General features: G+C 50.7%; 1 protein-coding gene across 1 annotated transcript in view; it reads left to right on the top strand.

Annotated features, from left to right (window-relative positions):
- The first annotated feature begins 13,939 nt into the window (after positions 1-13,939).
- QSOX1 (quiescin sulfhydryl oxidase 1) overlaps positions 13,940-23,231 on the top strand; it is a 35,144-nt gene continuing 25,852 nt past the window's right edge. The window contains exons 1-2 of the mRNA XM_087827592.1: positions 13,940-14,243; positions 22,328-22,428. Of these exons, the coding sequence (XP_087683718.1) occupies positions 13,964-14,243; positions 22,328-22,428 (381 nt within the window). The 5' untranslated portion in view covers positions 13,940-13,963. The remainder of the gene's footprint in view (positions 14,244-22,327; positions 22,429-23,231) is intronic.

The raw sequence follows: 23,231 nt of genomic DNA on the forward strand, positions 1-23,231 counted from the left end.
GCCAGATGCTCTTTGGTGCGAAGGACACAACAGTAATGACAGGTTTAATCTTGGAAAAGACCAAATACCTGTGTCCTTGACTCAAAATATATGAAAATAGTAGATGGGAGCATGGCAGTTGACAGAGCAGAGCCAAGAATAGCGAGTACCTACAACAAGTAAATGCTATCAAAACAAGCAACTCCCTACGGAATCCTGAAAACTCAGAAATGGGAGGCCTTGACTACCACAGAAAAATGTGTGGAGCATGGTACTGTTTCATTGGTCACTGGGTGGCCAACCTGTGGGGCGAAGGTTAAAGGGCAGATAACTGCCACCCAGGGAAAAGACCCATGCGAGGTACAAGGTTGCTGACAACCGACAGCAGCAGCCCAGGCTCAAGTGGTACAGGGTTTCCTTACAGCAAGAGATGAGAGTGCACAAGATCCAGGCCCTTGCAAAGCATCGATCCCCCATGGCCAGCTGGTTCACTTGGAACCTGGAGGGGGTGATGTGACTGCACGCACCCCACTTCCTGCTGCAGTGGGAGGTAACACAGAAAGCCGAGGGCGTGCTTGAGGGCCACTGCCACCTGTGCTAGAGCAGAACAAAGGAGCACACGATGAATCTGAAGCAGGAATGACATTCCCACACAAGCGACAAGCTGGCACAGGCTGGGAGGACTTTTATCTTTTGGCAAGGAAGGGAGTGTTCCAGGCCCAAGGCCCGTTCAGATGTGACTGTGCAAGAAGCCCAAAGCCTCGCATGACTCCTTCCCCAACAGCCCACCCCACCCACCCTGTGCAGCCACTGAAATAGCAGGTAAAGCACACCGCTCCAGGCGGGCCATCATTGCCTGGAGTATGCAGGTGGAGCGAGGTCGATGGGCCCCTGAACGACTGACGGATACAGTGCTCACAGAGCCTCTCTGTTATTTTTTAAAAATATGTTTTTATTGACTTAGAGAGAGAGAAACCTCGATGAGAAACATCATCAATCTGCTGCCTTCTGGATACTCACTACTGGGGATCGAGCCTGCAACCTGGACATGTGCCCTGACTGGGAATCAAACAGTGACCTCTCAGTGCATAGGGCAATGCTCAACCACTGAGCCACACCAGCTGGGACCTCATCATTTTGAGACAGTACTTCACCGGGGTCACTAGGAAACCAGATCCAGGCCTCCCTGGAGGGTGGTCCTCCACCAGAACCCACAGTGTCTGGACTAAGCCAACTAAAGAGGTCAAAAAATGAGTCTGGGGGACTGCAAGGCATGGGTGATAACCACCTCACCTGAGTTGGGGCTTCTTCCCCCCACACCCTTACCCCGTGCTGTTGATAGACCCACAGCAAGAGAAATGCCTCCCTGTTCTGCCAGCAGATAACTGAGAGCTGTTCAGGTGTCTGTCAGACCTTGGCTACTGAATTCAATGATTCTTGGTCTAGAGGGAACATCCAAGTTGTTGTGCCCTGGCCAAGCCATTAAAATGGGAGGTGGGATAAGAGGGACTTTATTCTGGGGTGGCAAACTCAGCATTGTTAGAGTTCCCTCCTCTCCCCAGGCTCTGCCCGTCCTTATCAGTGCCCAGCAGAGGCTTCTGCGGAAATGAGAAGAAGACAGGTTGAGGTGCCCACCTCGCGGGCTCCATGAGCTCCTGAGGCCCGAGATGCTCCTCTTCTACTTCCTCGGGATCCACTGCCCCTGTTGCTTGACCTATACATGAACAAATACCAACCATCTCCAGGCATTTTGGGGAAGCCACCAATATGAAAAAGACCACACCAAGAAGAAAAAAAACAAAAGGAATTCTGGTGAAACATCAATGCATGGCACAGAAGAAAACATCACAAAAAGCAAAAACTAGAATTAAAATCCTCAGCTGAAGCAAATATTGCATCCATAAAATAGGAACAGGATGCTCTATAAGAGTAATGAGTCAGAATGAGATAAAGCTCTTGAAAATTAAAAGTATGGCAGCCATAATTTAAAATTCAATAGAAGGTTAGAAGATAAAGTGGAGGAAACCTTCTAGAAAACAAAATGAAAGGTAGATAAAAATAGGAGAGAAACATAAAATTAGAAGACCAAAGTAGGAAACCCAACATCTCATTAATTGGACAACTAACAAGAACAGAGAAAACAGGAGGAAATTATATAAGAAAAAATTCCAGAAAGTGCACATGTGAGTTTCCAGTTGAAATGGTCCAGGGGTGCCCATAACCAGAAATAACCCCCACTGAGGCATAGCATTCAGAATCATCAGTACGTCACAAGTAAAGGAACAATTCTAAAAGTTTCTGAAGAGAAAAATAAAAAATGGCATGTAAAGGATTAGGAATAAAACTATCATCACTCTCCTGAACAGAAACATTGGAGGCCTTAAGAAAATACAGCAGAATTTTCAAAGACTGAATGAAAATTATTTTCATTTAAAAGTCTATGCTCTGTGGAGTCAAGTGTTAATGTACGATATGGACATTTTTGGAAACGCAAAGTCATTACTTCTCAAGCATCCTTTCTCAGAAGGCATAGCCATGAAAGATAAAGACTGGAAACAGGGGATCTCCCCAGGAAGACTTCAGGAAACTCCCAGAATGACTGGGAACGGCAGCCCCAGGATGACAGCTGTCCTGCATACCTGGAGAGCTACGAGCTCGGATTGGAACAGGGGGACAAAGGGCTCCAGAAGGAAGGTCCCCAGGCGGGAGGGAGGAAGGGAGAGGAATAAATAACCGGATGTTCTAAACAACATGAAACTTTTCATTGGGAAGCTATTGGAGGGTGAGGAAAGACTTAGTCATAGGTTCAGAGACTAGTGAGTAATAAAAAAATGAGGAAAACCCAAGCATTATATGAGCAAGGAACAATTATGGTCACTTCTTGGCTCAGCTATGAACAATATAGCTATAATAATTTAAATATTGAATATTATGATATCAGTATATTGAGAAGATGCCAGAAGAGAAGGGAGGTTTCAGAGAGCTAATGTGCATCTACCATCTTAGGAAATGTAATGGTTAATTGTATGTGTCCGCTTGGCTAGGCCCCAGCGCCCAGATATTCGATCGGACACCAGTCTAGGTGTTTCTATGAAGGTATATTTTTAGACGAGACTGACATTTAAATCAGGTTTTCAGTAAAGCAGATTACCATTTATAATGTGTTGGTCCTCGATCAATCAGGTGAAGGTCTTAAGATGACAAAAAAGACCGAGGTCCCACAGGAAGGGGAATTCTGCCTCTGGACGGCTTTGGACTCCAGCTGCAACATCCACCCCTCTGCAGACTCTGTACTCACCAGCCCCTCCAGTTCCACAAGCCAGTTCCTCCAAATCTCTGTCTCTCTCTCTCCACACACACATTTCATAGGTTCTGTTTTTCTGCAGAACCCAGAAGAGTACAAGAAGTCAACAGCTAAAGGATAAAACTAATGACGTAAGAGATAGCATATTTTTCTGAGTACAGAGGTAAAGGTGCGAAAATGAAATGATTAACAATAGGGGCCTCTGGGTCATGGGAGGAGAGGAAGGGAGCTGAAGACTAAGCTGTGTGTGTGTTTTTAATTAAAAGCCTTTTTTGCTATGTAGAAGCATTACCTTAATAATAAAAACTAATATTGTACATTTAGATAGAACTATAGTTTCCTTCCTCTTACAACTTCAAAACTATTCCAGTATGACTGTCTGCAAAAGCTAAATTTGGGTCCCAGATTTTCAACCTAAATACATTTTAGTTCAAGTAAGAATTCAACTAAAAGTAATTAAAAGGTATTGCTGTCATGCCCAATTTAAGTGGTGCATTTAACATAATTAAAATAGTTTAACACTTTTGCATGTTAAAAAAAAAGATTAAAGATGTGCATTTGATGGTAGGTATAGACTTATACTCTGAAGGCCACAGTTGCTCTTGGCTCTATAACTCTAATACCTATTAAAATGTATTCTGGTATCATGATACTGGCATTGTTTGTAAACAGATGTAAAATATTCTTATGTTTTTGTTTTGAACAAGAGTATCCTTTAAAAATACATTATATGCACATGGCTTCCCACTTGAAGGATGCATGTCAGGAAACTCGAAACCACACTTTTTGTTCCAAACACACTTAGGGATTCATAATGAGTTGATAGGCAGCCTTCGTTTCTCAATAAGGATATTAAACTCTTATTAAATGATGGTCTATGTTTAGTCACCAAGAATTACTTACCTAAAACGATTTGCATATCTATGGATTTGTGTGTGTGGTGCAATCATTATTAGCAAAGGGGAAGGCCACAGACAGACACAGCTCACAGGAAGAAGAATTTCAGAGGATAGTGGAGAATTTTAAGGTGGAGGCTTCGCCCACCATGCTCCAGGAACCAGGATGGCACTCGCTCCCCACAGCCCACAGAGTCCCCCAGCAGGGACAACCTGGACCACATTCCTCCAGTTCTGCTGTGCCTGGGTCCCAGGACTTATCTTTAGGGGTCTCTGTTGCTCTTTATTTTGGTTCCTGCCAGCTCTGTGCTTTGGGATCAGCCTTAGGCAGCTTCCCAGAGGCAGCTGAGCCATGTGGCATTGTAGCAGCATCACTGAGTGTGTAGACTTTCCACTTAATCCTTGGAGCTGGAACACAGAAGTCTCAGAGAGGACGCATCATTTGCCTAAGGTCACATAGCAAATAAGTGGTGGAGTTGGGATTTGAACCCAAGGCACATGCAGCACCGGGACACCAGCCGGAGCAGGCCTCCCTCAGCCCTTAGCCTCGTGGGGCACTTGGGAGAGAGCATCACAGAGTTTGCTGGGAGCAGTGGAAATGACCAATATTTGAAGAGCAAACAGAGGACAGTACTGGACAGCCACCTCACAGGGCCTCCCTGGGAGCAGAGGGTCGGGCTCTCTGGAGCCGGCATGACTCAGCACAGAGATGGCACACTCCCAGCTTGGGAAGTAAGCCCCGAGCAAGTGCCTGGGTCCCCAGCCCCAGCCCCAACATTTGTGGGGCCAAGGCAAGAAGACAAATGGAGGCCACAGACCATATGTTTAAATTTTTACAATATTTTAAAGGTAGCGATGAAGCTAACAAACTGTTAAGCAAAACATGTTCTTTCTTCCTATCTTGACACATAAACCTTCACGATGACCCGGGAGGCCAGGTGTGGAGCTAGAATTTGTGGGCTCAGCAGAGCTCTGTGTCTGAATGAGGAGGTGTAGGGAAAGTGGCCACCCCTTCTCAGGTCCTGCTGTCTGGTATCCCTGGAGAGGCCTTTCCACATGTGTATGGACACTAGGCCTGCATAGTCAAGCTCTGCCCATGCCTTTGGCTAAAAGCTGCCACTTGGCCACCACTGGGGCCACTCAGGGGTCCTGTCTACCTTCAGGAAGATGACCCCAGGGAAGAGGGCCTGGAAGCAGACTCATGGCCACTGGCCTGGGAATTCCAGAGTCCCAGGTACCCAGGCGTGATCTTCGCCCTGGGGGAAGGACACATCCAGAGCAGAGCCTTCTACAGCCTGTGATCCCCGGGCAGAAGCCCCTCGCATCTGGGCCTGGAGAGGTTGTCGCCTCTACATCCTCATTGTGAAATGTTGAGCACACTCGTTAATCTCTCTGTGCCCTGTTTTCTGCATTTGTAAAATGGAAACAACTACTCTAAGGAATAGCGGAGAAATAAGTGAGTTATTCAAGATGGGTAAAATGCTCAGAACAGTGCTTGGCAAATAGTGTCATGTAAGTGCTACCATTGAAGTGTAATTACTGTTTAGACTTAGTCAGGCATTCTCAAAGTTGTTACCGTTTCTTAACCGGTTATGGGCAAGAGCTATTCCTGGGGACCTAGAGGATTCCAAGAACCCTACACTCAGCCAGGCTGATCTTTCCTCAGGCCAGGGTTGTAACAGGACAGACAGCAGAAATGGGGGGACAGAGGGAGTGGGAGAGAGGGATGGGTGGTCTTTGTTACTAATTCATTCCAAAAATATTTCTTGGGTGGGCACTTTTCTGGCTCCAGGTAACAGGAGTTCACAGGACAGACGAGGGCCCCTGTCTTCATTTTTCATACCTTCATGGGACAGGGGAGGGGGAGAGAAGGAAGATATTTAACAAGAAAACAAAGAAATAAACATGATCATTACAGACGGAGAAAAAGGGGAGTGAAAGAAATCAAACAGGGTAAATAGAGGGTGAATGCTGAGGGAGCAAGGGAGAAAATGACTTTCAATAGGATGTCACAGAAGGCCTGTCTGAGGAGGTGACATTGATATGATAAGGAGAAACTGGCTAAGAATCAGTAAAAGGGTGTTCCAAGAAAAGAAAGCAGCCAGTGCAAAGGCCCTGAGGTAGTGGTGACCAGACTAATGTGAGAAACAGAGAGACCTGTGTGGCTCAAAGAAAGTTAGCAAGGGGGAGGTTGAGAGGAGACAGAAGTAAAGAAATGTAGGGACCAGATCATGCAGGTCTCAAAATCTAATATGCCTACATACCATCTGGGGATCTTGTTTAAGTACAGACTCAAGATTCCGAGGGTCCGAGGTGGGGCTTGAGATTCTGCATTCCTGACATGCTCCCAGGTTAGGCCAATGCTGTTGGTCCATGGACCACACTTTGAGTAGCCAGGTTTTCGGCAACAGATCTTATTATAACTTTATTGAGAAGACTTTGGCTGATTTTAAGCAGGGACATGACTTGGTCTGGCTGTATCTTTAAAGCTTGCTCTGCCGCGGGGTAGAGAATGGGTTAGAGGTAAGAGTGAAGGCTGGGCATCAGCCGGGAGGCAACTTCAGTGGCCCAAATGGCTGGTGGTGGAGGCCTGCGTGGGGCTGGCAGCAGAGAGGGTGGAGACGAGTGGGTAGAGAGCAAGCCAATAATTGGCTCATTGATTGGCAGTCACACATTCAAGTGGAAATGTCAAGTCAGATAGATGAGTCTTGAACTCAAGTGTGAATTTAGGGCCCTGCTGGAGTAGCCCAGCAGTTGAGCATCAACCTAGGATCCAGGAGATCACGGTTTAATTCCCGGTCAGGGCACATGCCCAGGTTGTGGGCTTGATCCTCAGTTGGGGGCCTGCAGGAGGCAGCCGGTCAATGACTCTCTCTCATCATTGACGTTTCTATCTCTCTCTCTTCCTCCTTCTGAAATCAATGAAGCATTTAAAAAAAAAAAAATGGAGTGAATTTAGGGCTGAAAATAAAAATTTAGGAGCATCCACTTGCAGATGGAGCATCTCAAGAGTGGATGGGACAGAGTGTAGGAGATAAGGAGGAGGGCTGAGGGCTGAGGCTCAGGTTTCTACAACTGAGAGGTTGAAAAGCCAGGAGAGCGGACTGAGGAGGAAGTGCCGGTGAAGCACAGGAGAGTGGGGAGAGCAGTGTGGCTGGCCCAACAGTGGACCCCAAATGTCCACACCCTAATCCATGGAGCCTGTGAATACATTACTAGGCATGGCAAAAAGGACTTTGCAGATGCAATTAAGGTTAAAGACCTCGAGATGGAGAGACTATTCTGGGGATTCTCTGGGTGGGCCCAATCTTACCACCAGAGTATTTAAAAATGAAAAAGGAAGGTAACCCAGCCAGTGTGGCTCAGTGGATTGGGTGTCGGCTCGTGCACCAAGAGGTCACCAGTTCGATTCCCAGTCAGGGCACAAGCCTGGGTTTCGGGCTTGATCCCCAGTGGGGGCATGCAGGAGGCAGCCGATCTATGTTCCTCTCACACTGATGTTTCTGTCTCTCCCTCTTCCTTTCTCTCTCTCTCAAATCAATAAAAACATATTTTTTAAAAAAAGGAAAAAGAAGGTAGAAGAAGGGGTCAGAGAGATGTGATGAAGAGGCAGAAGAGATTTGAAATAGGAGGGACTTGACCCACCATTGCAGGTTTTGAGGGTGGAGGAGCCAAGGAAGATGATGGCCTCCAGACTCTGGGAATGGCCCTCAGCTGACAGCAAAGATATAGGACCTCAGTCTTACAAGGACTGAATTCTGCCAACAACCTAAATAAGCAGGGAAGCAGATTCTCCCCTAGAACCTCCAGAAGGGAACACAAGGCTGCCAACACCTTGATTTTAGCTTGTGAGACCCATGTCAGACTTCTGACCTACAGAACTGCAAAATAATAAATTTGTGTTGTTTTTAAGACCCTGAGTTTGTGATAATTTGTTACTGCAGCAATAGAAGATGAATTCATGTGGCTTAAACTAAAAGCCAAAAGAAGAAAGTGTTTCAAGGAGGGAGCCATCAGCTGTGTTGAAGGCGGTGTGAGGTTAAGCAAGAGGAAGACGGGTGTGAGCACTGGGTGGGGTGCCACGGGGCTGGTTGTTAGCCTTGGCGGGCAGTTTCAGCAGAGTGGTGAGGTCAGAAGCCAGGTAGGAGTGGGTTGAGGAGAGAAGGGCAGGGCGAGGAAGTGGAGGCAGTGAACACAGACAGCTCTGTTGTAAAGCTTGCTTGTGAAGAGAAGGAAGGAAATGGGGCCACATCTGGAAAGAGGAGGTTCATCCGGGAGTTCCGTTTTGTTGGTTTTAATGGGAGCCACAGAGTGTGTGTGTTTGCTGGAGGAATCGATCTAGTAGAGAGGAGTTAGCTTTGCAAGGGTGGGTGGGAGGGGATCAAAAGCAAAGTCCCTGAGCGACCAGAGGAGCCTGACCCAGAGCACAAGTGGAGTGGGTGGCCTTGATGGGAGGAGGGAGCTGGGAGCCAAGGTGAGCACAGGTGCAAGTTTGATGGTGGGAGAAAAACCAGCTCTCATCTGATGGCTTCTATTTTGTCGTGAAAATGATTGAAGTGAGGTCTCTTGTGAGGATATGAGGGTGTGGGAGGTTCAAGGAAACAAAAAGATATAAAATGGTTTATCTTGGAACATGGGAAGCCACCAGATCACAGAGGTAGAGCAGCATTGTTCCAGGAAGGGGGTGGCCTTTCCTGTCTCCTCTCTCCCCCACCTCTTCCGGCCCTGGGACTGTGAGTGGTCTGTTGGGTCCAGGTTGGGCTCTTGAATATGTTACTTACTAGACACATAGCCCGAAGCAGCTTGCTTAGCCTGCCTGAGCCTCAGTTTCTTCGGCCCCATCACTTTAATCCTATTTCCCCTGCCTACTTCCATCAAAGGAGCTGGCATGAGCAGAAGTCATTCCACTTTTAATAATTAGCTTTGAATATGGAGTTCTCATATATCCACTGTCCCCACACATGCCTCTCCCGCTCTCAACCTGAGGCCAGAGGAACTTCCCCTGAACACAGGGCTCTGCCCCAATGCCCCTTTCACAGGTGTCCCTTCTCAGTGCTTCAACAGCCATGTTGGAAAGCCTATGAGAAAGTGGATTCTACCATTACCTTGCTGTGTGGTCCTGAGCAAGATACTTCATTTTTGCTGGGCCTCAGTTTCCTCTACAGATAAAGAAGAAAGCAACTGGGCCAAGTGTGAACAGGAAAGGAGCAGGCGCTGGGAAGGAGCTGCTTAGCAGCCCTCTTCCGCTGCCTTCCTCTGTCTCGGCTGGTGGGGTAGATTTCTAGCCCCCACGCCCACCCCAGAGACTCACAGAAAGATGGTCAGGGGTTTTCGGGTTGTCCATTCTCATTCCTGGGGCCTTGAAGGGCCCAGGTTTAGGGACCCTGTACTAGGTACAGCCTTCTCCATGCTCCAGCTTCCTCTAAGCTGCCTTTTGTCCTGGAAGCTGACTTTTATGGACTATCTTCAGGGCACCCTCACACTCTGGCTTTGGTGGGGTTTGGCCAATGGGAGACACTGGCAAGACATCAGAGGATGGAGGAGAGAGAAGTGAGAGTGAGACTCTCCTGGTGCCTCCCTGCTTCCCTCTGTTGGGGGCATTGGCCGGGTTTTGCTGTTACAGCTCCAGCTGGGTGGTCCAGCTGGGCTCCAGCTCCCACCGGTTTCATCAGAGTTCCCTCCCCTCATCCCCTCCAGGGGACAAGTGGTGAAAGGACTTGTTGGGTGCTACTGACCTCACAGCTCTTGTCCATTCCCCTTACCCTGCCCTCAGCTCTGTAAATAGTCCCATTAACCCCCTTCAGCAAGCCCTATGAATGTGCCTTCACCTTCCTGCTGTGTCTGACCCATACAGACTCTGAGTACCTCTTTCGTGACTTTCAGAACTGGTATCTCAGCCCACCTCGGCTTGGGAAGATGCACCCATCTGGAAGACCTAGAGGTGAGTTGTGAAGGAGCAAAGCAAAGGTCCCTCTTTGCTGCTGGGTATTTTCCTTCCAGCTACACTCCTCTCTGATTCTCATTGTAAATGAGTAAGTGACAAGTCACTTAATGCTGTGCTACCGGATGACATATTTCACCCAACACGAGTCTGTTGCTCATAATAATTACCAGTATTTGTGTATAAGCTGCATTCCTCTCACCATCTATCTCATTTTTGGTTGACAGGCTCCCAAATTCTCTCTCATATCATGCATAATGCATGAATGAATCTCAAGAGGGAAAGTCAGCAGGGCTCCTTCTACCTCAGTCTCCTCATCTGTAAAAATGGGATAATTCCACCAACGTCATCGAGCTGCTGTGAGGAGTCAGTGAGTGATATCTGTAGTGCTTAGAACAGCAGGTGCAAAGCATTAGCTAACACTATTATTATTCTCATTGGATTCGTTTTGGCTCACTTCCTACAGCTTGTATGTTGGAAGAGGAACAGGGGACCTGAGTAGGTACTCCTAAGTCCCCCCACTTTCAATGTTTTCCTCAGCACTCTTTCCCTCCCTGTACCTCATTCCTGAGTAGATTTCCTTCTCTGACAACCTTTTCATACCGGGAAGTGTCTGGAAGGACAAGCAGGGCAAGTTGTGATTCTTATATTTGCTGTTCTCAGTCCTAGACCAGTGGTTTTCAAATAATGGCCTGGGGAGCCCTGGGGTTCCCAAGAAGCCCTGAAGACCACAGAGAGTGGGTATTGCTCTAGGTCACACCTTCAACTTGCTTTAGTCTATTTAAGCTTCCTTTCAAGATTCTGTTTAAACAAAGGTTTCCAAGATTTTAAAAAGTTGAAAATTCCTGTTCTGAGATACTGGAAGCCCAGATTTTGTAACTCTCAGTCTCAGTTTCTTTGGCCCCACTGCCAAGAAGCTCTCTCTGATCTATTCAAATAGTTAGTATCATTTTCCATTTCTGACACTCTGAAACAGATAAGTGAACAAGCGCATCTTTGTGTACTCATCTGGGGTGTCTTTCCCATGTCGGCATGTTCAGCAGAATTGTCTCTTTAATTACCAGGCCCCTGGGGAAGATAACTACAAGGCTGTTTAACAATGAAGACATTTGACTTTTACTGGCACCCGATCCAGCTGCTGGAATACTTCCAGCCCCTGGAATCCAAGGTTACTAGAGGACCATCTATCCTGATGACCGTGGGCCAGTGGGCCAGGCCTGGTCTCAGTGGCTGCTAGGAGTGAGGGAAGTGGGTCCCCAGTATCTGGAGTTGGCTGGAGGAGTTGGAGAGACTATGCACAGAGAACGTGAACACAGGAAGGCAACAAAAGCCCAATGTCCAGGTCTCTCTCTGGAATGCCCTTATCCCAGATTGCCACAAGGCTTCCTCCCATACTTCATTTGGGTCTTTGGCTCAAATGTTACCTCATTGGAACTGGGGCAAGAGGAACCCCTACCTTAGTTTTTGAGCTCTCTGGCCCTCCTCCCGCCACGCCCCATTTCACAGAGCAAAGAGCCCATGGGCCAAGGGGATGTGCCCCTGCTCCTCACTCCCCAGATCATACTCTGGTTCTTGAGGCCCTAGAATTCACTGCCCCAGTAGCACCAGGCCAGCTTTTAGAGACTGCATCGGCTTTTCCCCAAGGTCTATCCATCCTCTTGAGGAGCCAAGGAGTGGCTATTTGTTGGAGCTGTGAATGGATTTCAGATGTGCAGACAGGGATGGTACAGGTGAGGGCACAAGGCCCCTTGAAGTATGGGAGGGGCTGGAGTGCAAACAGTAGCAGGAAGGCCAAGGGCCAGGGACCAGTTACCACCAAAGCTGCCCCATTCCAGTTCATCTTGGGGGAGTCTAAGAATTCTAAACTTAAATTTGGTCTTCCGGATTATTATGAAAGCATCCTTGTCAAGATAGGAATTTTACATAAAGATTTAACTTGATACGTAGGCCTCCATTTTTACTATTGACCCTGACCCTGCAAATATTAGGGGCCAAAAAAAGAGCACTTCCTCTGTCACTCTATTCTTAACCTATTGTATATTTCTTTTTTTGTTAATCCTCACCTGAGGACATTTTTTTCCCATTGATTTTTAGAGCGAGTGAAAAGGAGGGAGGGAGGGAGAGGGAGAGAGAGAAACACCCATGTGAGAAAGACACATCAATCAGTTGCCTCCAGCACAGGCCCTGACTGGGGCCCTGGATCAATCCTCCAACCCTTCGGTGGGCTGGCCAACACTCTAGCCACTGAACCACACTGTCCACTGCTGCATATTTCTTTCTTTTAAATATGGCTTTATTGATTTCAGAGAGAGGAAGGGAGAGAGAGATAGAAACATCTACTGGGGATCAGCCTGCAACTGGGGCATGTGCCCTGATTGGGAACTGCAATCTCCTGAATCATAGGTCTCTGCTCAACCGCTGAGCCATGCCAGCCTGGCCAGGGCTGTATATTTCTTAATAGCATTTATCGCCAACAGATCTACATTTACAGTGGTACCTTGGTTTTCAAATGTAACCCATTCTGGAAGACCAGTCGAGTTCTGAAATGTTCAAAAACCGAGGCCTCAGGATCTTGCCCTCAGCGGAAGCCATGTCCCATGTTCGAATTCCAAGGAGTGTTTGAAAACCAAAGCATTTACTTCTGGGTTTACGGCATTTGTAAACTGAAATGTTCGTCAACGGAGACGTTGGAAAACCGGGGTGCCACTGTACTTGTGCGTCTCCTCTCTACCCCTACCCCCATATCACCACTAGAAGGTAAGTTCCATGACTGCCGAGCCTTGGTTTTGTTTACTGCCTTGTTCTTAATACCTAGGGCGGTGCCTGGCACAAAGAAGCCACACAGTAAATGTTGAATGAGTAATGAATCTAATCTCAGAGGGCTTGCAGGCAAGGTGGGCCAACCCAGCAAAGGAAAACGAAAAAGATCCTTTGTGACAACCAACCCTCTATGGAGCGCCTTCTCCCCTTAAAATAACTCAGTATTAGAGTTACAAAAGGTGACCAGGGAAGACGAGCCCTTAACCTTAGTACACACGAACGCAAGATTAGTTATCAGGTTCCCTGTGAGAGGGGCATTTAAGTGAGTGTGGAGAGCTGCGAGTAGACTGGAAAGATAGATGTGGGGGACCTGGGCTGCTGGGAGCCCCAGTTGGCATTCTCGCCCTAACAAATTGGGAGGGTAGCCAGACCTGGGTGCTGAGGGACACTGATGCCACTGCAGTGGCAAGGCCAACCCAGCCCAGCATATGGTGGGGAGTCCACGCTTAGGAAGCCCTCAGATGGTTCCCTGGGACGGCCACGCGCCTCAGGGGGTGTGGGCACGTCTGACCCCTGTGGGGTCACCGTGGTCACAGACTCCGAGAGTGTTCCACCAGCCGTCCGTCGTCTCTCCCACCCGCTTTTCATTTACAACATCTTATCGCTTATTCCAACTCATTTTCGGTTGGATACGGGGCCCGGGAGACGCCAAATGACCCTCCCACGTCGCCAGCAGCTGCGGGAGAGCCGGTCGGGGCCTCTGCCCCGCGGACGCCCCACTCCTTCCATTTGGGGGCGGGGGCTGCAGGGCCCGGGCTGCTCTCCCCGCCCCCTGGGGGGGAGGGGGAGGCCGCACCCCGGAGGGCGGCTCTGGGGCTCTGGTTACCCGCGAAGGGGGCGCTCGCGGCCCAGCGCCGCCCGGGGCGCGTAGGTGCGGCCCCCGCCCACCCTCCGGCCCACGAGCCTGCCCGCGGGGCGGGGCCACGGGGCCCCTCCCACAGGACGGAGGCAGGAGGCTCGGCGGCGCCGCCGCGCACGGACACAGCCGAAACTTGCGCGCCGTGGTGGGCGCAGCCGCGGAGAATGGGGTGGTGCAGCCGCTGCTCCGGGCCGCCGTCGTCGCTGCCGCTGCCGCTGCTGCTGCCGCTGCTGCTGCTGCTGCTGGGGGTGCCCGGGGCGGTCGCGGCCCCGCGCTCGGCGCTCTACTCGCCCTCCGACCCGCTGACGCTGCTGCAGGCGGACACGGTGCGCGGCACCCTGCTCGGTTCCCGCAGCGCCTGGGCCGTGGAGTTCTTTGCCTCTTGGTGCGGCCACTGCATCGCCTTCGCCCCTACATGGAGGGCGCTGGCCAACGACGTCAAAGGTGAGAAGCGGGGGGCCGGAAGGAAGGCCCGCCCCCCTCGCGCCCCCAGGGCGACCTCCTCACCCACCTGCCCCGCGGAGGCCCCACCCCGCCCGGCACCCCCGCCCACCTCTTCCTCTCTGCCCCTCCCACTTCCCCCGAGTTCCACAGCCCTCAGCTCCATTTCTCCTCCCTCAGCGCTGTTTTTCCTCCGGGTCTCGAGCTTCTCGCCCCTCCTCGCGGCCTTGGTCCCCCGCCCTGCTCTGCTGTCCTTCCCGGCCCCCTGCCGGCGCGCCGGCCCCGTCCCTGCGGCGAGGTCTCTTTGTTCCATCTCGGGTGACACCTCGTCCAGCCCGACGGCAGTCTCCTTCCTCTTGCTCGGGGCGGCTGCCTTGCTGCCAGGTTCCCCAGCTGCTGTGGGACCTGTGCCGGCGAGAACAAGAACCGCCGCTCGCCCTGCCTCCCACCCCACCTTTCCCCACCCCCATGGCTAGTTGACCCAGCTGCGACACACACGTCCTCTCTCAGCTTTACCTTTGAGGCAGTTTTTCTGTCTCAGTTCCAGGCCTCTTGGACCTGCTGCCTCCAGCTCCTTGGCCCTGGGCCACATCTCTCTCCCCTGGTCCATGCACCCTCTCAGGCTTCCGTTTTACCCTCGTGAACCCAGAGGCCTCACTGAAGGCGGCCTCTTAGTGTGTCTGGCCCTTGCTCCACGTACCCATTCACCGACCTGACCACTCTAACTACATTGCTTTGTTTCTAAGAGCCCCATTCGTTTACTAACAGCCTGAAGGGGTAGAGTGATAAGAAGACCCCTAAATGTAGTGAGTGAAAGGTGCACTCTACTACAGAAATGTTAAATTTTTGAAAACTTAAGACTTAGAGCTGAAGAAATATGGTCATAACAGTAATTCTTATTTACTGAGTGCTTACTGTATGTCAGATGCCTTCCTGAGTAAGTTCTTGACGTACATTATCTTGGAGTTTCCTTTCCACAATTTAGAGACCCCTGTGGTGTGACACATCTGCCTACCCCAGGTGGAGAGTATTTGGGGGGCAGGAGTGGCGTGGTGGTAGTGATTTGCTTCTGATTTTCTGCCTCTGAATGGAACTTCTTCCTGACTGTGGTGCTAGGGCCTAGCAGGGCTCCTGATATGGAATGCCATTGAATGAGGACTGTGGTCATCTTAGGAAAATAGGCGTTTTTCATGGAGAGAGGAGAAGCGTTCCCCTGCTGTGCTGTTGGTATTTTTTGATAACTGTTTGTGGTCAAATAGCTCATTTGTAGATAATGGTTTTCAACTTCAGGCCACCTCTTCCCTTGAGTAGCTTGTGCAGTGGTTACCGAAGAAACCATATGGTCCAGGAAAGTTATTTTTAAATGAAACCAATACACTATTTTACCTCCAGTTTACGTATAGACACTTGTCTGCATGCCTCTCTGGTCCCATCACCTGAATGTGCCATTTCTCAGCAGCTCTTCACACTATTTGAGTGATGTCAACACATCTGATGAGGGCAGGAGGGAGGAAGAATGTTGAATGTGGAATTGGAACACCTTAGGGGACATCAGGTGTTTAGGGGACATTGTGGGCCTGAACAGCATAAAAATCCCAAGATCAGTTTCCACTTTGAGGCTATAAAAGGTCTTTAACGGTCGTAGATGGACTCAACCTAGAAGATTCTTATATCTTGAGAGTGCTTAGCTTCCAGCTGACTCATGTGTTTGAATTGCACAGCCAGGTACTGACCCAGCCTACTTCTGGATGAAGGTTGCTACTTCCAAAAGGGGTCTTTTCCCTTGTGCATGAAGTGACAGCCCCCCCACCAAAAAAAAAAAAGGAAAAGCAAAACGTAACCTCAGAAAGGAAAGTGGGAGCATTGAAGTCTGTGGAGGTGAGAGATTTAGGTGGAAAGTGAGGGTCTCCCATGAGCGGTAAGGGTGAGTCAGCCCCCTAAGCAAGATCATGTCAGGAAGGGCACTGGCCAAACCTGCAATGCTGAAGAATGTCTCCACTCCAATTCAACGGGCTGTTTCCTGGTGGAGCCCTAATGAGAAACCAGGTTGCTCTCCCATCATCTTTGTTCTGAGGTTCTTTGAGAAAGTTTGGTTGTGGGCCAGCAAAGGGCTGCTCTCAAACCACCCTGGGCCACATGTGTGTGACCCCTGCCCCCTGCCGATGGCATGAGTATCTTGGGTAGGAGCAGTGAAACTATGGAAGGTTGTGGGGGGAGAGAAGGATTTTTACAACCCTACCAGCTGGCCTCAGGCATTTAGTCTGACTGGCTGGGGCTCATTTCTTCAGGGACTTGTGGGGTAGGTTCTCTAGGGCAATGGTTGCCATGGGGCAGAACAGTTGTTTCTGAGGACCTGGCTCACCTCTTTCTTGTCTAGTACATCTCTTATTTGCCTCACCCGATGTTTGGGAAATTGATTGTGTTCATTTTAGACCTTCATTATTCTTCATGGCTAATCAATCAGCAAATATTTGTTGAATGAACTCTGTGTGCAAAGCATAGTTTGCATTGCAGTTGTGGGAAATGAGCTACACATGGCAGGAAAATTGGCACCAGGAAGAAACTGTGTTTGAAGAGGGCCAAAAGCTACTCAGTCATTTCTTTTTTTTTTTTAAATTTGTTTTTAATCCTCACCTGAGGACATGTATTTTTTGTTTTTGCTTTTTATTGATTTTAGAGAGAAAGGAAGGGAGAGGGAGAGAGAGAGAAACATTGATGGCTTGCCTCCCAAACATACTCTGACTGGGGATCAAACCCACAACCCAGGTATGTGCCCTGATGGGGAATCAAACCTAAGACCCTTCGGTGCACGGGATGACACTCCAACCAACCGAGCCACACTGGCCAGGGCGTGCAGTCATTTCTTGTTGCAGGAATTCAGGGACGGGAGAAGTCACAGGCAGCTATGTGTTCACCAGAGGCCTTCAAGCAGTTATATATTATACACTCACCAAATGCCAGGCACTTTACTAAGGGCCTTTACAGGCCACTGTTATACATAATCTTTATGAGAAAATATCTGAGCAATAGATACTGTCCTTTTTTTTTTTTTTTTTTTTTTACAGAGAAGTAACTTGTCCAAGATCACATAGATGCTAGAGGGGGTCCTTGAACCCAGCTCTTCCTGACTTTCCAGAGCCTGGGCAGGTGGAGAGGTGGATGGAGGGGGAAGGGAGCGCCAGGTGGGATCCGGCCTGTGCAGAGCCATGAAGATGAGACCTGTAAGGCATGGATGTCTGAGTGATGGTGTGCAATGTGGCTTTGCCTCCCTTTCTCTTCCAGGGTACAGGCCAGCCCCCCTTGTACCCCAGTTATGCCTGGCACAGAGCCTGGCATGGGGCAGGAGGCCACTGAACACTCATGCAGGCCAATGGCATGAGCCTCACAGGACTCATGTGAATGTAAGTGACCGAGCCTTCTGCTGGTGCTGTGGTTCTTCTTGACTCAAACCTGGGGTGTCAGCCAGGTGTGAAGGGTAGGACAAGTATTTTGTTCATCCTGTGACCTCACTGCTCATAAGCCCGCAATAAGGAGGAAGGGATGAGGTGGTGACCTCATAGTACTGGCTGACTCCTTACGTCAGCACAATTCCCAGAGACTTTGGTGGGGCTCTAGACTGGCTGGCTCTGGGTGGGTTTGGCCTCTATCTCAATAGAGACCCAGGCTTGCTTAACACCAACAGGTCTCACGGCCATTTTTCTTGCCAAGTGTCTGCCATGTAGTGTCTGCACAGTTGTCAGAGCCAGAAGGGACATGAGAGGACATCTACCCTCGCCCCTGTTTAACTCATGAGGAAGCTGAGGCCCAGAGAGGAGATGTGTGGAGCTCACATCAGTTAGAGCTATAAGCAAGTCTTGTGACTCTGGGTCCAGTGCCCCTTCCTGGACCAGTGAGTGGGGGTGGGGATGCTGCCTGGGAGTCCAGAAGTAGCCCATCACCCCCTTAGCACAGAGTATCCCTTCAGCCACCACCCCAAAGTCCATAGCTGTCCTGGACACACTTGCTGCCCCACCGTCCCCTTTACATTTGCTCATTTACTCTGTTGTTAGTAGAGAAATTACTTTGCCAGGGCAGTAATTGCACCAGGAAATTTTTTTCTCCCCAAGAGCAAGGCTAGACATTGCTGATCTTGTGGTGTTGAGCCTGCAGGTGGTGGTATTTAAGTCACCTGCCACTTGAAGAAGTTTCTCTCACCGGTTCTGTTCCTCTGATGTCGGTGTACTTTGCTTTACCCGTGGGGCACCCAGATAAGGTCCTCTCTATTCCTGTACTGTTACCAGAGTGATGAATAGTCAGGCCCGCGGTGACTCGTGCAGACCAGATCTTTATGTCATTATGGCTCATTAAGGTATTGACACTGATGTTCCTGAGAAACATTCCTCAGCCAGGACTCCTCGAGCACCTGACTGGCCCCAGCCTCCCCCTTCACCTCTCCCTGGACCTGGGGCAGGTAAGAAGAGGCCCTGGTTCCATTTCTTAGAGGTACAGGGAATCAGGCTTCAAGAGAAGGAGGCAAAGACCGCCCAGGAGCAAGGGGCTGGGAACTCCCAGGCATCACCTGTCCTTACTACCAACACTCCACCCTCTCTGAGTCTCCTGGTGGAGAAGCCAACAGAGCAGCTCTCTGTTCTGTCCTGGGCCCTCGAGACCAGCAGAGGGGCTCACATTCTGGGTTCACATCCCAAATTCACCACTGATTGGTTGTGTGCCTTGGGCATGGTATTCTAATCGCTCTTTTACAGTCGGAAAATCAGGTGTGGAGATAAGCACTTCGCTTTCCTTGTAGGGTAGTTGCGAGCTTTAAACTCAATCAATAAGGCACACAATAAACTCTCCAGCGCATAATACCATCCTCACCCAAGTGAGAGCCGAACCTGTGATATTGACTGTTACAGAGAATGGTATGGAACCAGAAGACAAAGCTGTTTCTCCGTTCTCTCTCTCCTAGAAGGTTGTGATTGAGCAAACATCGAAAATATAAAGGTAGCGTCCTGGCCCTGACGAGGCGAGCCTGGGAGCCTAAGACAGCTTGGAGGCCTCTCAGTCCCTGTCCTTGTTTGTAACGTGGGGAAATGACAGCTGCCTCCAGTGGGATCACCAGTGCTCACTGGACGCTGCCTTTCTCTTCTCTCCCCTCATCCCTTTAGAGTCCTCGTGCCCCAGCGGGCAGCGGGCACTGACTCTGGCCTGAGGAACGGTGACTTAGTTCTTGGAGAGGAGCAGAGCAGTTAAGGCCTGTGGTCCTTCATTACCTTGCCAGGCCCTCCCTGATGGAAGGATGCAAAGTTGCCTCTCCTCTGCCCTTAGGGTCAAATTGATTTGCTGACTGTTTTGAAAGCAGCTGGGCCTCCTCTGTGGGTCTCCCCAGACAATGAGACCAGAACCTTAGGTGCAGAAGCCTCTTGTATGCCAGGCGGCCATAGGGGGTGACCTGTGCTTCCCACCCTCCCCCTCACTTGGGCAGGAGGAAGCTACCGAATAAAGGCCTGGGTGCTCTTTCCTGTGATTCAGGGCAAAACCCTGTACCTGGGCAGCTCTTCCTCCTGCATTTGCAGGTGACTGGCGTTAACCTCAGCCCCTACCCGGACCTGAGGATACACTGAATCTGAGAGCAGGTGCTCCAGCACTGAGACGCTGAGAGCCATTCCTAGCCTGGGGTGACTGTAATCAGTCAGCAGTCACTGAGCACCTACTGTGTGCTGGGCAGTGAGGATGCAAAAACGAAAAGACTTTTAGGGATGGACAGGCTTGTAAGCATGTGGTAGAAACGCAAACGGGGCCCTGAGCCTTGGGCCTGTAAGGCAGCTCTTCCTGGGGGAAATGTGTTCCTGACAAATGGGAGAAAAGCTCAGCCTTTGGGGGAAGTGGTAAGAGGAGACTGGGTGGGCAGGGGACACATGGAGAATGGCTTTAGAGCTATAGGTTTCCTTCTAAAGGCAATTGGAGAATTCTGCCAGAGAATCCTGAGTAGAGAGTGACATAATCACATGGACAGGTAGAAAGGATCGCTTGGTGGCTGGGTGGGCGAGCGAGAGAGCAGTTATCTGGAGAGGGGCTGCCCTGAGAAACCTGTACTAGCTCACTGGACATGGAGGGTGGGTTAGTAGTGAGGTTAGTAAGGAATGTAGGGTGGGGGAGAATAGGGGGAGATTTGGGGGGGAGGGTGGAGAGGATTTGGAGTCTGGCTGGGATTAGTGGATCTGTGGGCAGACCACCGGACTCTGCCCCATCAAGTGGTGCCAACACTGGGGATGGGGGTGACAGGGTAGAGCAGAGTGTCCGGGAGGGCTGGAGGGGTGCTGAGCACCCCTGAGCACAGCCACAGTTTGTGCAGGCTGCTCAGCAAGTGATTTAAAGCTGAAGGGTGCACACCAGCTTGCAGATAGTTGGATAAACCCAAACTGCTGCCTTTGCGTGCCAGGGGAGCCGAGAGAGCTCCCCAAAAGAGCAAGAAGGGGTTTGGGAAAATGGCATGGTAGGGTGCGGCCCACCTATCTCTGCTAAACACTTCCATCCACTAAACACTGCTGTCCCTCTTTCCCCTTCCTCCACCCCCACTCACTGCCTCTGCCACGATCCCAAAAGCTTCTGTGCCAAGAGTGGATTGCCAGCAAGAAAGGAAGGGGGGAGGGGGGGCTGGGAGGGGGAGGGTGTCGCCTCAGGCCAGCCTCACAGTCCCAGGTCCCCTCCCTCGTGTCCCCACAAAAAGGACCAGCTTAGTTGCTATGAGCCTTTCCTTTGAGGGATGGGTCAGGGGTTGTCTCGGAGGAGTCCTGCCTCTTCCTGCATCTGTCTCGTGGAAGTGAGGGTAACACTCCTTCTTTGGGCATAAAATGTTATGGGGAGCTTGATGCCTCCTGAAATAGATTTTTCAGCATTCTGTACTTAATGGGTGCTGTGCGGGCTGCCTGTGAAGCCCCTCCACCCCCTACCCCACCTTGTTCTCCAGATGAGAGGGGTAGGGCCCCATGAGGAGCATGTGAGCCACAGGAAGGTTTCCTCCTTCACTCATCTGCCCAGAGAGCCGGGGACCCCAGCCCCCACCCCTCCAGCAGGGCCTGCTGGCCAGCCACCTGATCTCCGGCAGAGCCTCACAGCCTGCCGCTCGCTGCTTCTCGTATTGCAGTTAGTTCCCTGTCAACTGGAGTGGCTGTCGAGGTTCAACTCAATTTCCACCTTTCCTGGTGGGCCCAAGCTTAGTCCCCAGGGCTGGTCTCTCCTGTGTCCAGACTCCTTTAGAGCTCTGTAACGGATGGTGTGGCACCGGCCCGTTGCCACCTCACCATTCCTGTGGCTTCACGTGTGTGTCTTGCCTTCCAGCTGGAGCAGCCTCACAGTAACGTGGAATTTTGGTGGGCGTGTAAGGGGTACCTTGACCTTGAATCGGAGCTCGGGAGGCCTGCTTGGTAGATGAGTTTGTTTTCTGATTCCCAGATCCTGGGCTGTGGCCCAGAACAATGCCATCATCCTCTCTGCCAATAAGTTTCAGATGACTCGCAGCCTGGGGCCTGATGCTTGGCAGCTGTTAATCTCCTTCCAGACTCTGGCCTTGGGGCTCTTTCCCTGTGGTTCTTAAGTTTTCTGTGCCTACCCTTCCTCCTGGGATTTCCTGCCTCCATCCTTGGCTGGGGAGCCAGTCCCCAACACCCTTTGTCCCACCCACCCGAGCTGGGCTGTGTGCCAGTTCCTGTCTTCACCAAGGGTCCCCTGGGTAAGTCCAAACTTCCTGAGGCATATTCTCTGCCCTTCTGGAACTGGTCCTCCCTAGAGGGCAGCAGGGACAGAGGCTATGTCGGGGCTTTTCCCTGGAGGGCTATCCCCATTTCTCTTCAGCCACCCCACCCCCATTAGGGGGAACACAGATGCCATCACAAGACATTGCTTGTGCTGTTTAACTGTCCCAAGCACAGGCTAAATGCAGAATAACCAGACTGTATCAGAGGTCCTTTTCTGAGGAAGGGGAGACCTTTCTCATGAGAGCTTTGGGGCGGTGTGGTGGGGGTTGGGGTGTGGGGTGTTGCATGGGGGAGGTGAGCAGGCAAAGGTGCCAGCCCCTCTTCCTTACCTTGGTGTTCTTGTCTTTTCAGACTGGAGGCCGGCGCTGAACCTCGCTGCCCTGGACTGTGCCGATGAGGTCAATAGTGCAGTCTGCAGAGACTTCAACATCCCCGGCTTCCCGACTGTGAGGGTGTGTGACGGGGAGTGGGGAGTTGGCCTGGGGCTGGGGGAGCATGCTGCCAGCTGTTGTGTGTCTGCTCAGCTCTGGGCTTCTCTGATGCTCCTGGTTTGTTTAAATCCCATGCTCCTGGAGCACTGTCCCTTTGCTCAATGAGACACCTGTTATAGAGGCAGAAAGGGACATGAGTTGGGAGTCAGAAAAGAAAGAGGTTCACTCAGTCTGGCAAATCCTCCCCTTTATAAGCAAAGGGAGCTGTGTGTGGGTGTGTTGGGGTGGGCAGATTTCAGCTGTGGAGACATCACCACCCAGGCTGGTGAGAGCTCCCAGTTCCCAGGGGCCTCTTCTCAATTTCTCTCCGTCCTGACCTTCTAGCTTTGGAGGTCTGACTTAACCCTATAAAACCAGAATTCAGGCTCTGACTCATCTGTGGCATGATCAGACTCGGGTGGCCCAGTAGTCCCCCAGAAAAGGACCCCGGAGACACGGGCAGCCCTCCTCCTCATGAGACAAGTGCCTTGAACCCCAGTAACTCGGAAGTGACCTGTCAGGGTAGCCTCACCCCACGGTTACAATGCCAAAATGCCTCAGGTGGCAGGGATCCCCATCATATCACAGGAGGCTGGCAGCACACCCAGCACATGAGAGCCCTGTCACCATCACCACAGCTCCAGCTCAAAGTAGCGAAGGCCTTGCCCGCCAGCCTGCTCACCATGGGGCATGGACAGCTTAATTAACATCTGAACAACTTCCAAGGCTCTCAAATGGGAGGCCGGGAAAGCCCAGAGGAGCAAGGCTGTCCAGATCTACGTAGC

Source organism: Miniopterus natalensis, chromosome 19, assembly GCF_054644295.1.
Source record: "Miniopterus natalensis isolate mMinNat1 chromosome 19, mMinNat1.hap1, whole genome shotgun sequence".
Classification (NCBI taxonomy): domain Eukaryota; kingdom Metazoa; phylum Chordata; class Mammalia; order Chiroptera; family Miniopteridae; genus Miniopterus; species Miniopterus natalensis.